Source organism: Jaculus jaculus, chromosome 3 (assembly GCF_020740685.1).
Source record: "Jaculus jaculus isolate mJacJac1 chromosome 3, mJacJac1.mat.Y.cur, whole genome shotgun sequence".
In the NCBI taxonomy this organism is placed as follows: Eukaryota; Metazoa; Chordata; class Mammalia; order Rodentia; family Dipodidae; genus Jaculus; species Jaculus jaculus.
The window spans coordinates 65,087,400-65,104,434 of NC_059104.1; the positions used below are offsets into that span (position 1 = coordinate 65,087,400).

General features: G+C 40.8%; 1 protein-coding gene across 1 annotated transcript in view; it reads left to right on the top strand.

Moving 5' to 3' along the window:
* The window catches only part of Gtf2f2 (general transcription factor IIF subunit 2), a 248,512-nt gene extending 232,512 nt beyond the window's left edge, over window positions 1–16,000 (top strand). The window contains 2 exon segments of the mRNA XM_045146038.1: window positions 1,271–1,414; window positions 15,881–16,000. Coding sequence (XP_045001973.1) covers window positions 1,271–1,414; window positions 15,881–16,000 — 264 coding nt within the window.
* Window positions 16,001–17,035: the final 1,035 nt, after the last annotated feature.

Sequence of the window (17,035 nt, forward strand, 5' to 3'; positions counted from 1 at the left end):
TAAGTAAAGGTTTCAGAAAAATGGTTTGATGCTGCCTGAGAGCTGAGTATATATTTGTTGTCTCTGTTGTTACCCTACTTTGCTGTGTAGAAGAAGCAACACGTCGGAGAGGTGAGGGGCTCCCTGCTCCTGCCCACATCCTGTCTTTTTTGTTTTTTTGTTTTGTTTTGTGTTTTTGGTTCTTTCAATGTGGGGTCTCACTCTAGCTCAGGCTGACCTATAATTCACTATGTAGTCTCAGGGTGGCCTCAAAGTCATGGCAATCCTCCTACCACTACCTCCCGAGTGTCACAATTAAAGGTGTGCGCCACCACACACATGCCCAGCTTTTTTTCTTTTTCTTTTATTTTTTTTGTTTTTATTTTTATTTTTATTTATTTGAGAGCAACAGGCAGAGAGAGAAAGAGGCAGATAGAGAGAGAGAGGGAGAATGGACGCACCAGGGCCTCTAGCCACTGCAAATAAACTCCAGATGCATGCACCCCCTTGTGCATCTGGTTAATGTGGGTCTTGGGGAATCGAGCCTTAAACCGGGGTCCTTAGGCTTCACAGGCAAGCACTTAACCACTCCAGCCCATCTTTCTTTCTTTCTTTTTTTTTTGGTCTCATGGTGGCCTCGAACTCATGGCGATCCTCCTACCTCTGCCTCCCAAGTACTGGGATTAAAGGCGTGCACTACCACACCTGGCTCCCATATTTCTTTTTTTTAATACCAGTGTTTCCCAAACTTCTCACTCCCTAAAGAACCTGTACTCTGATATCCTTGCACTCAAGGACTCCAGATTTTACCAAATTCAGTTTACTATATAAACTATCTTATTGTAGTTCTGATCAACACAAGCTAACCAGGAAGGAAGTGGGTACATTATATAAAACTTCAGAAAAGACTGAAAATGATCTACAGGGGGCTGAGGAGATGGCTAAGCAGCTTAAGGTGCTTGCTTGCAAAGTCTTATAGCCCATGTTCAATTCCCTAGTATCCATATAAAGCAGACACACAAAGTGGTGCACGTGGCAAAAGGTCCTAGTGTGCCCATTCTCCCTCTCCCCCAACTCTCTCTCATAAATTATCTTAATTAAAAGAAGAAAGAAAGGGGTCTTCAGAACAGCATCCTTGGAGGTGGCTATCCTAAGGGCAGTAAAGACCCCTGTTCAGAGGCCCAGTGCCTCAGAACTTGAAGTATAGTTCTCACATGACTAACGCAAATATTTGTGTTTCAGAATGAGTATATTGAATGGACACTTTTCTTTCTTTAATTTTTGCAAACAGATTGAATATGAAAGGAAAAAGAAAGAAGATGGAAAGCGAGCTCGGGCAGACAAGCAACATGTTCTAGATATGCTCTTTTCAGCCTTTGAGAAACATCAGTATTATAATCTGAAGGACTTGGTGGACATCACAAAATAGCCTGTGGTATGTATATGCTTATGTTGACCTTTAAATGTGCCCTACTTCATTAACGTCATTACTAAGAAGTGTATCCTTCATTTGTGATTAAGACAAAGTTTATGTTAGCATGCAGAAAATGTGCATAATGCAGTTCTTTTTTTAACATAAGCTTCATTATTTTAGATTTAAAGGACACTGAATATCAGCAGTATCATATGAAGAAAAGGAATTAGCCTTTTGATTTTCTTTTGTTAAATTTTTAAAAATAGTTTTATTTGCACAGAGAGAGGGAGAGAATGGGTGCTCCAGAGCTTCCAGGTGCTGCAAATTCCAGTTGCATGTGCCACTTTGTACATCTGGCTTTACATGAGTCCTGGGAAATTAAACTCAGGTCTGTAGGCTTTGCAGGCAAGTGCCTTAACTGCTGAGCCATATCTCCTGCCCCTTAATTTATTCTTGACATTAAGTCTGAAGTTTTTACACATTTCGCTTTCTGAATTTTCTTTTTGGTTAAGAAAGTGCTCATGTTGCAGTGTTAACAGCTTTTTAATTTTTTTTATTTTATATATATTACAACAGGTTATACTGTTTTATCTCCAAGCCCCTGCTGCCATTACCTTTGGGGTGGGGTTATGGTATTCACTGTGGAGTAATGAAGATCTCAGTCAGTCCTTGTGAGATAGCAGGGGACTGGGGAAGGGCTGCTTCAGGGTAGTCCTACCCACTCATCTCTTACAGTCTTTCATCTCCCTCCACCCTGAGCCATGGCGGGCCTATTGGCAGTCTTAATTTAGAGCTGAGTTCTCTCTAGCCTCTGGATTTCTGCTATGATGGGTTTTGATTGATCACTATATCAGTCACCTTTGCCTTAGGACTGGTTGTCTGGCCAGCAGTAAGAGCAGCATTTGTGTCACCACTTCCTCTGCAATTTCTCCTGGGGCCCCAGAAGATGGAGTAGAGGTGGCACATCTCATGGTGGGCAGTCAGATAAATTATCTTACCAATGAATCTTGGTTCTTCTCCATTTTCTGTGCCTTCTGTAAAACAAAACAGATTCTTCAACCAAGAGTGAGAGCAGCTTGGGTTAAAGGGAATATGCAAAGTTAACAGAGAGACTTTTTGGGGTGCATACCCATTCTTGTTCTCCAGAAGGCAATAGGGGCTTCTCTCTGATGTCTTTGAGTTTCCTGACCATGGGATTCTGACTTGGTTTCCAGTACCAGATATCAGTCTTCTCCCACTAAGTGGGCCTCAAGTCCAATCAGAGAACAGTTGGTTACCTGCAGAGGCTGTGTGCCACTATTGCCAGCTGGTTGATTTCTTAGTCTGCAATGTACCCTGCTTATTTATGCTATTGGTAATCATTGTCCTCCAGTAGCTCCCACAGGGCTCTCCAGAACTATGAGTACTAGACAGTAGGGAGCTAGTTTCCCTTTCAATTCCCACATGATATTCCAATGTCCTGTAACCACAGCCTGTGGTGTCTTCAGCAATAGGGTCATGCATTTTGGCTCTGGCAGGTAGTGAAGTATTTTGGTAATGGCCTGCATGGTTTTGGGGACCTCATGAATTATGTAAAAGTTAAGAAAGACAACGTAAATCAGCTCCATAGAAACCTTTCTTCTGACTAGCACTCTATAAGATATAACCACCAATAAAGGGAGCTAAGGGGAACAGTCTGGGAAGAAGGTAGAAAAAGCTTAACCTTAAAACCATGGACTGTGGTCGGTAAAACCCCAGGCCCATGGGTTGTCCCCCACAGTGAGACATTAACAGCTTCTTAATGACTTATTCTCTTTGGTATCAAAGCCTTAGTAACAGCTTCCACACAAGATTAAGATATTTTAAAGGGAATAATTTACTAGCTAAACTCTGTTTCTTCTGATGTTAATGAAGTTTACTTTTCTTGTTTTTATATATAAATATATCTATAGGAAAGGCCATTTGCAGACAGTGAGAGCAGACAGGATATTCCTACAAAATAAAACATGCATAAAGTCAGATGGAGAGAATAAGTACTTGTAGAGGAACATTCTAGTGATACCAGATAAATCAATTTCTTTGCCTTTACATGGAATGCAAGGCTTATTCATCAAAGGAAAGGAGTTTGAGGTGAGTATGGTGGTACACCTCTGGAATCCCGGAAGCTGGAGCAAGAAAAATCACAAGTTCAAGACTTACCCAGCATAGTAGTCTCATTCAGATCTTGAGATAATTTTTTTTTAATTTATTGTTTTTGTTTGCTTGTTTGGTTTATTTTGTCTTGTTGTTTTCCCCCTGAGGTAGATCTCACTCTAACCCAGGCTGACCTGGAACACACTCTCTAGTCCCAGGCTGGCCTCATACTTGTAGCAGTCCTCCTCCTCTGCCTCCCAAATGCTGGGATTAAAAGTGTGCACCACCACACCTTGCTGACAATTTCTGTATGAAGCTTAGTGGGTCTCTTGTAATAGAGCTTTGGCATAGAGTAGCAAAAATGCCCTTGTGAAGCACCTCACTGCTAGCAACCCCTCAGAGAAAAGGGGTCCTCGTTATTCCACTAACTGTCAGGAAAGGTTCTAATTAGCCTGATAGGGTTGTGTGCCATTATCTGGACCAAGCAGGTGGGAAGCCAGGAGTGCTTCGGCCAGCTGAGACTATGGCCTCTTCCTCCCTGTACTGTCTGGAACATAGTTTTGACCTAATCAGTAGTAATCATGTCTATAGCTACCTCAAGTTTAATGCGTTCAAAGCAGAAATCTTGATTTTCACACCACATTAAAAACTCACCTAGACTACCCATCTCAGTGAAATCAACATTCCCCAGGTTGATTAGCCAGACACCTGAAATGTATTACAAATTATGTTTAACTTTCTTAAAAGTGTAAGGTAACATGCAGTCCCAGAGGGGTCTGGTTGTCCTGACTTCAGCCTGTGTCTTTCATCGCATTGCCAGACGTTTATTCAGACACCTTTTTAATATGGGGAACAGGGAATGGTTTTCTCAAGCAGTTGTTTTCTGCTTTGTATGTTCCTGACTCATCATTAATCATAGCCAGAAGTGTAAGAAATAGGACTGAAGCCTTGTCTTTGCTTATTCAGGTCCTAATCCCAAAGGAAAGTAGACATTTTAAATGTTTGTAGCTCTTTCCCAAATTTACTACCTAATATTTGCTACCTTTATTGTAATGTTTTGTTATGAAATAAGCCTTCCTTGTTATATTTAATTTATTATTTATTTGTAAGCTAAGAGAGAGAATGGGGGCACCAGGGCCTCTTGGCAGTGCAAACCAACACCAGACTTTTACGCCACTTCGTGCATCTGGCTTTAGGTGGGTACTGGGAATCAAACCCAGAACATCAGGGGCCAAGTAAGCACCTTTAATTACTGAGCCATCTCCCTTTTTTAACTTGTTTTATTTTTTTTAAAGGTAGGGTCTTGCTGTAGCCCAGGCTAACCTGGAACTTACTCTGTAGTACTAGACTGAGTGAGGTCTAAGTCAGCCTGGGCTAGATTGAAATCCTACCTCCAAAAAAAAAAAAAAAAAAAAAAAAGATTTTAAATAATACAACTGAAATTAAAAAGACAACAGTTCCTGCTAAAACATGCTAATTAGTGAGAGCCCCTTTGAAAACTAGTTATTTCTGACTTACAAAGCAGTCCTAATTACAAATTTTAAAATATGAAATGTCTTGTTAAAATAAAGTAACTGTTGAATATAAGTAGTAAATTGAACACACTTAGTGAAATTTTAATAATAGAACGTTTTTCTCTGGTTCTCATACTGCTCACCAAATTTGTTATGGAACTATAACATTTTCCCCTTTAGGTTCTTTTTGTAAAATGACTTTTAAAAAATATTTTATTTTTATTTATTTGAGAGAGACGGAGTCAGACAGAAGGAGAGAGAGAATGGATGCCCCAGGGCTTCAAGCCATTGTTAATGAACTCCAGACACATGTGCTATCTTGTGCATCTGGCTTATGTGGGTCCTGGGAAATCAAACCTAAGTCCTTTGGCTTTGCAGGCAAGTGCCTTAACTGCTAAGCCATCTCTTAATCTACTTATTTATTTCTGTGTGTGACAGACAGAAAGAGAGGGAGAGAACAGCAGGTTCTTACACCACGTTTTGCATTCTGCTTATGCAGGTGACTTAGGAATTGAACCTGGCCAACAGAATATGCAAACAAATGTCTTTGACCATTGAACCCATCTCCTCGTTAACTTCTTTATTTTTTTTTTTAAAGATTATATAACAAATGTTTTATTCACTTGGGCAGGAAGAAATACATTCACATGCTTTAAATCAGTCCTTTCTTTGTGTTAAAATAATTGTTCATTTTGGGTCATCACTTCAATTATAGGCTGTTTATACTCTTTAAACTTTTCTGTATAAAAATCTTAGAAATTATTATTCATATAAAACTCCAAAGTTCTACAAAAAAGAAACACCTCTTTTATATTAAGATGTCCAAAATTATGTTATTTGGCATTATCCTTGGTATCCTTACAAATCATTTATTTAATTTCAATAAAAATATATAGCACACAAGTTGAGTCATATATTTAACATTCTTTTCTACTTTGATAAAGTGTCTGTAAGGATATATTTAGGTCACAGACACTATCCTTTCTCTCTACAACCTTGCCTGACACACTGCTGGTCTGCTTACATTTAGGTGAATCTGGTGTCTAGTATTAGAGCAATTTTTTTTTGAATTTAATTTATTGGTTTACTTTTCAGTAAATACAGGCAGTTTGGTACCATTATTTAGGCTCATCTGTGATCTACCCCTTCCCATTAGACCCTCCTTGTTAATGAAAATGGGTCGTGCATTGTGGAGTTAGCCCCCAGTTATTGGTATGATAAATGTCTCTGCAAATCATGACCCAACATGTGACTCTGACATTCTTTCCGCCCCCTCTTCCGCAAAATTTCCCTGAGCCATGTTGGGTTCATTTTTGGTCTGCTTCAGTGCTGAGGTGTTGGGGGCCTCTGAGGCTCTGGCTCTCTGCTTTGGTAGGAGTTGATTTTTCTCTGCGTTGATCTCCTTCCCCTTTGTGCTGGTATCCGGTTCACAGGAAAACATCACCCTTCCTTATTTCGCCAGTTGTCCTTAGTTTCAGTTGGGCCTCTTTTGAGGTATGTTGGGGCAGCTCTTTTCTTAGGATCTGCATCTATCTGGAAAAGAGAAGCAGATTCTCCAACGGAGAGTAAGTTAGCACCCAGAAAATTGAGATAACACTTACTTTTTTGATAGACAGTATGGTAGATTTAGGCCCTCTTATACCCCGTGATTGATGGTAGCTTGATATTGAAGAGTGGGCTTGTGTTTGGGTATGGTTCTGACTTCTTTCCCAGATCCAGCTATGGGTCTAGTACCACTGAGTGGATCAGTTAGCCAAATCAAGAGCAATTGATTCCTCACCATGGCTGTGTACCACTATTGCACTTGTGTGGGCATCACATCCAGTTATTTGTTGCTAATTAGGTTAAACAATGTGTTGCTTGGACAGATCTTGGTCATTTCCCCCAGTCGCCTATGTAGCGCCTTCTGGCACTAGACACGCTGACTGTCTGGGGACTGACTCTCTCCTGGCTTCCGGCCATGTCATGCCATTTTACACATCAGCTGTGTATGGAGTCTTCAGCAATAGGGTCTTACCACTGGCCTTTGGTGGGTCATCAAGTACTCTGACAGAAGTCTGTCATTGTTTTGGGAAACCTTGTAGGTTTCTCTGATCAAAAGCTCATTGTGGATGGTAGGCCCAAGCTGGAACTGGGGGTTACAGGTCAGTGTCCACTAAGAAATTGAGGAAAAAGATAACTAATATTCAAGAGTTAGAGAGGATAGAGATAGAGGGGAGAAGGGGAGAGGGAGGGAGGGAAGATGTAGAAGATTTAGGTCAGTTTTGATCCTACCCTCTCCAGTGTCTTGTAGTTCAGGTGTTTCCTGTAAGGGTCTAGTGAAGGTTCAGCCATTTGGTCTGTCTTTTAGGAAGTAGAATTTTATGGTACCATTGCCGTTTGTGTCCGGATTACTGTTTTCCACCCTTTGATTCCCTCCCCGCCCTCCCATCCATCTTATTGTCTAGTCCATGAGGTGCTTGCTGGGTATGTAAGGCATCTTGGGCAGATTCAGGTTAGGTGAGAGACTCGTTAACTTCTTAAATGACTTGTTTTAGCCTTTTGAAATTCCCCTCCTCCCTCTCTGTCCTCCCGCTGCTGAGGATTGGACCTAGGGCCTCACACATTTGCCTGCAAATACTTTTATCATTGAGCTGTATCTCCAGCCCTAAATTGCCCAGACTAGTCTGGAACTGGGGTTTAACTCAGGCAGGCCTAAATCTTGCATTCCTGTTGCCCGAGTTTCCTTTTAACTAGGCTTTTAAGCCTGTAGCAGGCCCAGCATCTCATGTCATTTCCAAATGAGATAAAATTTCAGGTGAATTTATGAACATGCTCAGTTAACCTGAGATTTTTAAATGATAGTACATAAATAAAAACAGATATGCCAAAAATAGTGACATATACCCTTTAATCCCAGCATTCGAGAGGCTGAGGTAGGAGGATCGCTGTGTGTTTTAGGTCAGCCTATGCTGGAGCAAGACCCTGCCTTGAAAAAACAAAAACAAACAAATAAACAAAAGATAGATACCTAGGCTAGAGAGATGACTTAGCGGTTAAGCACTTGCCTGTGAAGCCTAAGGACCCAGGCTGGAGGCTTGATTCCCCAGGACCCACGTTAGCCAAATGCACAAGGGGGCACACATGTCTTGAGCTCCCTTGCAATGACTGAAGGCCCTGGCATGCCCATTCTCTCTCTCTCTGTCACTCTCAAATAAATAAATAAAAAACAAATATTTTTTTAAAAGAGAAATACCTGAGACATAATGAGATAAACAAAATTATGCATTTATCTACATACAAATTTTTCCATTAGGAGCTGGAGAGATGGCTCTGCGACTAAAGGACTCGGGTCCAATTCCCCTATACCCATGTAAAGCCAGATGCACAAGGTCTTGCATGCATCTGGAGTTGTTTGCAGTGACTGGGTACACACGTTTTCTCTCTCTCTTCCATAAGTAAATTTAAATTTTTCCATTAAGTTGCAGGCCACAAAATTTATTTATTTATTTTCAGTTTTTCAAAGTAGGGTCTTATTCTAGCCCAGGCTGACCTGAACTTCACTCTGTAGTCTCAAGGTAGCCTCGAACTCTCAGCAGTCTTCCTACTTCTGCCTCCCAAGTGCTGGGATTAAAGGCATATGTCACTATGCTCAGCTCAAAATGTATTCTGAATATGAAAACTGACATTGCCAATAAAAACCTTTCTCATCCTTTCAGTTCCATTCCATTTTAAGTAATAGAAAAGTTTAAAAAATAAAATAAATGAAGCTTATCAGATGCCATCTACTGGCTTTTTTAGTTCTTCAAACCATATAGAAATATTTCCTCTCACAAGAGACTGCATTCAAGAATGTATCACAGGGCTGGAGAGATGGTACTTGCCTGTGAAGCCTAAGGACCCAGGTTCAATTCCTGAGTACCCACATAAGCCAGATGCACAAGGTGGCACATGCATCTGGAGTTCATTTGCAGTGACTGGAGGATCTGGCACACCCATTCTCTATATTCCTGTCAAATAAATAAAATATTTTGAAAGAATGCACTGCAGAAAAGGAAAGAGAACTCGTCACTGTGCTTTTGGGTAAGGGTGTGAAGCCTCCCGTGCCACTGACTCAGCTGGTGGCTCCTGATACCAGAGGAGAATTCTGCTAAGGGTCATGTGACACTAGCTCTGAACTTGGTCAACTCCATACTACAGTGCCGTAAAGCCATTTCTTACTTCCAGAACGCCACAGGACAGATATCTTAATCATGAATAATAACGCAGAGCAAGGTAGTTTATTTTAAAATATAATTTAAAAATAAAGGGTGTCATCTTACTTATTTAGGGGTGAGCTTTCTTATGTAACCCAGGCTAGCCTTCAACTTGCCTCACCCTTTCAAATGCTGGCCTGGCTTCATCTTATTTATTGTTACTCTCAATTTAAAACTTATTTTGGCACAGAGAGTGCCTTTATTGAAATATGAAGGTCACTGGGCTCTGGTATATTCAGGCTTGCAGCAATTTCCACTGTCATTTTAGAGCATGCTTATCACCTCCAAAGGACCCCATCCCTATCTGGTAGTAGTCACCTCAGCCTCAGGCCCTGTACAACCACTAATCTACTTTCTGTCACTGTACACGTTCCTATTCCGGGCATCTTAAATCCATGAACCATATGCTGCGTGTCCACTTTGCTTCACTCAGGCACAATAGTCTCATGGTCTCTTCATTCGTGTTTTTCCATGTAGCAGTACTCCTGGTTGGTTGGTTGGTTGACTGGTTGGTAGGTTGGTTAGAGACTGGATCTCACTGTAGAGGCAGGCCTGGAACTCCTGCTCTTCCTACCTTGGCCTCCCAAGGACTGGGATTATAGGAATTTGCCATCCACACCACTACTTCATTCCTTTTTATTTCCAGATATATTGCATTGTGTATATTTAACACATTTTGTTTACATCAATGAATATTAGCATTGTTTTTGCTTTGGGGCCATTAGGAATAAGGTGTCTGTGAACATGTTTTCTTTAGAGAGTGGAAATGTTAGGTGGCATAGTAACTCAGATACTCCAAACGGTCATTATCTTATTCCTCCTTCGTTTTATATGATGCCAAGGATCAAACCTAGGACCTTATGCATGCTAGTTAAGCACTTGTCACTGAGCTACATCCCCAACAATTAATTCCAATATTTAGATAGCAGAACTTTTATCTACCACTGCCCTAAAGTAAAATTTCCTCTTTTTCAAATATGTAAAGAGTAAATAATCCTCTTATACTAGGAATTTTAGCTAATGTCATGAAAGCTTTCTGTTGGTAATATTTATACCTACAATGTCCTTTGCTTGCCATTTAATTTTAATAGTATTTTCAAATAGAGTAATACTTATGCCAATTGGTATTTTCTTGCTTTTTGTACATTCAGACTATGCCTCACATATTACATGCTAATAATAGACAGTTGCCATGGTTCTAAGTATAAGAATTCAGACTTACTCATTTTTCAAAAGAAATGTTGTTTCCTTCTTTATTAAGCTTTATGTATTTTTATATTTTCCTAGTCAATAATTCAAACATATATAATTTGATGTTTTGTTGCCAGTTATAAACCATTATAGCCCTGTCTGTAATATTCAAAGATTGCCATATTCAGTATACAGATAAACTAATACCATTGAGAACTATGTCTTTAACCAAAGTTAAAAGCTTTCACAAAAACGAAGTAAACTGTGTGTGTTTGCAACATTCAAACCTGTGAAGGATTTGTCAAAGCTTGATGAGATGTTGCTAGTGATAGAATTTTCTCACACATAAATACTAATGCAATAATTAGTTATGTTTTCAAGATTTGGATAGAGTGGGGTGGGGTTTATCTGTTCATCAGTCTGCTGCTTATAGTTTTCAAAGGGAGAAATACAACCAGTGGGCCCAAAGAGGAAGATGGGGGACAGGACCTAGTAGGAAAGAAGAAAGGAGCTTCAACTCCAAGAAGGAAAGGTGGAAACAAATGTGGCTCATGTTCCAGACAAGTCCTCAGCATCATCTTCCCTTAAAGTATTCTTTGGGTAGCTCCCTACCAAAGGTGTATGTTATTAATCAAGGTTAGATTTGGTTGATTTATTGTTGTGTACATTATGCTTATTATTGGAATGCAGATAAATCTTCCGTTTGGATGGCAGAACAGTAGAAGAAAAGATAAAGAGCCCCAGCAGGGGTGGAGGGAGGAAAGGAAGGGGAGAAGAAAGACTAAATAGTAGGCTTCTGTGTCTGGGGCTCGAGGGGATTCAGAAAGTTGAACTGAGGATTTCTGACTTTTTGGTCACCCCAGTTTTATCTTGACCCACCAATGCAAACCAGATCCTAATCCCCAGACCTCCTTAGTCATACGTGTGCTGTGCTGCACTCTCCACCTAAGTGGTAGTGTGTCCTTCAGACTTATTGTAAATTCTGTCACATGTCCTGAGGAATCGTGGCTCATCCTGAGCCAGTTTTCTCAGGTCACAATCCCCAACCCCACAGGACATGAGGCTACTAGCTTCTAGAATTCTTGCCTGAAGTACAGATAGTTAGACAAAAAATTAACTTGGAAAGTCAATTTTTAAAATATGTAAGAAAGAGCAGGGCGTGGTGGTGCACGCCTTTAATCCCAGCTCTCGGGAGGCAGAGGTAGGAGGATTGCTGTGAGTTCAAGGCCACCCTGAGACTACATAGTGAATTCCAGGTCAGCCTAGGCTAGAGTGAGATCCTACCTCAAAAAACAAAAAAACAAACAAACAAACTTTATACATATATATATATATGTGTGTGTGTGTGTGTGTGTGTGTGTGTGTGTGTGTATATATATATACACACACACACACACATACATACATACACACACATACATACATACATACACACACATACATATGCATATATATATACACACATACATATACATATATATATGTATGTGTGAAGAATATATATATATATATATTCTTCATATATATATATATATATATATGAAGAATAGAGTTGATTTCTCCCTTTATGCACAGAATTGCTATTCAGTTGAAATCATCAAATTTTCACCCTCAAAGAATAGCATCCTGGCACAGGCAGGGGTGGCAGCCCTTTCAGAGCTCCTGTAGCACTATGTCAGTGTGTCATTGCTATTGTACTTACCTGTGTATATGTTATTGTCTCCACTTGAATCATAACCTGTGAGGTCTGCACAGAAGAAGGCTACACACCACTCATGGCACATTGTCAGTGCTGGAGTCCGTATCAGAGCAGGTATGCAGCTAACCACCAAGGAAAGTGGGATTAACAGTCAATCATCAGTCCTGGTGGAACGTTTAGTGCCTCTCCAACATTATTTTCACATTGCAACACAGGTTTTAATAACAAATGTCATTAAAGTTCAGACAGTTCAGTTTCTCAGACTTGTCCCTCAAACTTAAGTCACTGCCCAGGTTCTTGAGTCATAGTTTATTCCTGGGGGCCCCCTTAATTTTCTCTCTGCATGGTGACTACCAACTCCCCCATCCACCCAGCTGCCTTGTCTCCCAAGAATGCCAGGTTAACATCTGTGCTGTGATGTGCAGGGAGGCCCTGTAATAGGACCATGTGGTTTAGGAGCAGAGAGAAACATGTAAATAAACTGATAAACTGGTGGGCTAGAACAAGGTTCTCAGTTCACTTTGAGCACTGAAATAAAGTTTTATAAGAGTATAGTAGAATAAAATAAGGGCTATCATTAAGTATGATCAGTATGAAATATAATTCTGAATATTAGGGGAAGTCAATCTGGAAGACGTATTTGGGTCTAATTTTAAATAATAAAAGATTCAGATTTAAGGGACAGGAATAAGCTTCAGAGGGAAGGGGAGCTGTATATAAAAAAGTAAAGGCAAAATCTGGAAGCATTCAGATTCAGAAACATTTGTGGATAAAGGACAGGATCAGGCAGAGGCCACTAGGAGAGGCAGAGCAGAGTGGAGGCCTGTCAGGAATCTGGGGCCTTACGTATCCAGAGGTGAAGGCATTGAAACAGCTCAGTGTTGCCTGTCCATACCTGCTGCTCTGTGGGAATTTGCTGGCCTTGTTTTTCCTTACCATTACTACTTCTCTACTGATGCTTTCTTGCACATCTGATTCATTTGGTTGAGTAAAACGGCCTTTGTGGTTTGAAACAGCCTGGAAATCCAAGAAGTTTGGAGCCACCGCCCTGCAGATCTGTACCATGGTGAGACATCATGATTCTTTCTCTGTTTCATAACTTGACAGATCAGCAGGCTATGATTATCTCATCTCCTTCTTACTGCTGCAAGAAAAAGAGTGGCATCTTCCTGAGGGAAAGCAACCCCATGCACCATACAAAGGTGGACTTCTTATGGGAAGAAACTGAATTTTTTCAGTGAAAATTTTCTTAATGTTTTGGGCTAAGTCTTGTTTTAGGCTCCTCAATTTCTTTGTTTGGGTTATAACTTGGTCCATGACTTGAAAAGAGAACTGCTCTTCTCTTGGGGAAGCTCCTGGTGATTGCTCTGGTGTTTTTGGACCATCCACAATGGTACAACTGTTGATGCAGCCAGCCTCACAGCAAACCATTCTTTGGAATTTTACAAAGATGTCATATTTGGCACCTACATTGAGACTTGTTTGTGCCTAGCCCATCATTTTCCATTTCTGAATATAGTTTAATTAGATTAGAAAGTAGTTTATGAAGAGTGTCCCATTTTGTCAAATATGATTTGAAGTAGCAGATGGCAGACGTGGATGTCACCTGGATGGCTCAAGCCTTTATGCTTACTCATTCACATGGGCTCTTCAGGGAAGCCAACTATAGAAGGATTGGGAGACAGGCAAGCTGCCTGGGGGAACTCAGGGCGCAGTGATTCATTGCCGCCTCCTGCTGGGACCTAGATGCTAGAATGGGGCTGAGAAGCTAAGCCAAGGGCCTTCTAAGTAGCCCATGTGGTTATCAGCTGTTACTTTTCTAGATAACACCATCCTCCATGCTGTATGAATTAAACAGTCATTCTACTGAATTAATCAGGCATTCTATTATGTTGGTAACAGGCAGTATCCCACATTGGATATTGTACTTCAGAGAGCTAAGCTCTATATCAAGAATTTAAAGATCCTGGGGTTTCAGAGCTAGAAGAATCCTTAAAGCAAATACTGTAGAACTTGAGCATAGTTAAATGGGTCGATTAGGATACTTGTCAATGTGAAGACTCCTTCCTGTCATAGAGCAGCATACCTGTAATCCTAGCCCCCAGGACACATAGTTAGAAGGATTGCAAGTTTAAGGCCAGCCTAGGCAATTTAGTGAGACCCTGTATCCAAAAACAATTACTTGGAGGTATTGCTTGGTGTTAAAACACTTGCCTAGTATGTACAAGGTCCTAGGATTGATCCCACACCACCACCAAATACAAATCCAAACAAACAAGAAAACAGAATTATAAAACACTCTGTCTATACATACACACACACACATTCTCTCTCTCTCTCTCTCTCTCTCTCTCCCTCTCTCTCTCCCTCTCTCTCCCTCTCCCTCCCTCCCTCCCCCTCCCTCCCTCCCTCCCTCCCTCCCTCCCTCCCTCCCTCCCCCCCTCCCTCCCTCCCTCCCTCTCTCTCTCTCTCTCTCTCTCTCTCTCTCTCTCTCTCTCTCTCTCATGCATGCAGGCCTGGGCCCAAAGCGGGGCTTACTAAAGCTTCCCACACAATTCTGATGCTGGTAGTGTTGCACCACAGTTGGAAAGAGCATTGCCTTCAGGTTTATCTAGGCAAGAGCTTCTCAAACATTTTTCTTTTCTTTATTTGGTTTTTTGAGGTAGGGTCTCACTCTAGCCGAGGGTGATCTACAATTCACTATGGAGTCACAGGGTAGCCTCGAACTCACAGCAATCCTCCTACCTCTGCCTCCCGAGTGCTGGGATTAAAGGCATGCACCACCACGCCTGGCTCAACCATTTTTCTAATTAGTCCCTCATTTCACTTAATAAATTTATATCTTCCTACAATAAGATGAGTCATTGTAATTCTGCAGCTGGTTCTTTAAAGCAAACACACAGAAGTTATTGTTGATCGGTTTGTTCTATTAAAAAAAGCACTTATAAATAATTAACCTTGCTTTCTTCTCTAAGAAGGAAGTACTATAGTTTATATTGGCCAGTTTATAGTGGATGTTTCAGGCCTTGAGCCTTGGAAGCAGAGGCATGCTCAGTATTACAGTTGATATCACCGTCACTTCCATGTAATTGTTTGGTAAATGAATTCTCAGGAATATAAAATGCCATAATTTGGGCTTATTCCTGGGAAAGAGCTAAGCACAAGCACCCCCCAGTTTCAGTATGTTCCATATCAGTTCTTATTCCTTCCTCATCTTGATAGCCATGGATGGCATACTAATAATAGTAAGCACAAATAATACTTTTTCCTACTACACATGGAAAGTTCATGGCCTGATATGCAAGTATGAAAACCTACCTTAGATACCTGCCTTGTGCTTACTTCATTGAATATTGTCTTGCCATCCTCAAAACATTGACTACTTTTTATATGTGTTCCTGTTCCCCAAACTACTGGCTCCAGTCAGACTGTGGACTGAGTCCTTGAGCCACTGAAGTCAACAGCAGATTGCTATTTCTACTCTCTATCATGTACCAAAGATAAGCAGGTGTATGAGGTATAGTGGATTTCCTCTATGCCAATGTGTGAGCATTCAAGTTGCTGGCATGACTTCCAGCCCTGTGACGCAAATAATCATATGATTAATGGGTTTCTGTATTGTGTGTGTAGAATCAAAGACAGTTTATTGAACTTCTGTGTAGGGAAATTTATTGGGTATTAAGTTTATATCCTACTTTCATAAACTTCATCTGTTGAGGTGTTTTGTTGTTTTTAGGGTTACCTGAAAGAAATCTTGAAAGAAACTGGCATTCAGAATGTGAAAGGGCTCCACAAGAACACCTGGGAGCTGAAGCCAGAGTACAGGCATTATCAAGGGGAAGAGAAGAGTGACTGAGCAGACCCTGTCATTGGTGGAGCTACCGAGGGTGACGCCGAGCAAGCAGCTCCGTATGAGAACACTGAGCGCCTGTGAGCACTGCAGTAAAACAACCGGTTATTGATTATCTCTCAGTGAACTTGTAAGTCTTTAGCTCCATAAAGTTTCTTACATGTTTTTTCAGGAGAAAGGAAAAAATTATTTATAGACTTAACTTTTATTAAATAATATCACTCAGCTCATCATGTGTTGACTGTCTCAGCACTTAGAAAGCTGATGCAGAAAGGTCATGGGTTTGAGGCCATCCTGTAACACCTAGCAAGACCCTATCTCAAAGCAGTTAAGGCACTTGCCTGTGAAGCCTAAGGTCCCATATTCAATTCCCCAGAATCCATGTAAGCCAGATGTACATGGTGGCACATATGTCTGGTTTGGTTGCAATGGCTAGAGGCCCTGGCACCTGGGATGCCCATTCTCTCCCTCCAACTCCTTATCTCTCTCATAAATAACAAAAGGTTTAAAAAGTTTTTTAAAAAAATAGGCCAGGCATGGTAACACACACCTTTAATCTCAGCACTCAGTGGGGCCAAGGTAAGAGGATCACCACAAACTCAACGTCAACCTTTTCTTTTTAAGTACCGACTTATAAAATGTAAGGATAGGAAACCAGTCGGGCATAGTGGTGCACGCCTTTAATCCCAGCACTCAGGAGGCAGAGGTAGGAGGATCACTGTGAGTTCAAGGCCACCCTGAGACTACATAGTGAATTCCAAGTCAGCCTGGACTACAGTGAAACCCTACCTCAAAAAAAAAAAGAATAGGAAACCTTTCCTAAATAAAGATTCTCTGTACCTGTGGGAAACTAAGGCACTATAGAGTGAAAGATTTAGCTAAAGACAGAAAGATTGACTACAGAGACCAGAAAAAGGAATACAAAGCCAAAGTTCTTCTGAAATTAAAGAATGAAGTTGTCTTTTGCTTCTAAAGAGGTAATCGTGCTTTTCCTTCCAACATACATTAATGAAGGGGAACTTACAGCTTGTGATGAAATGG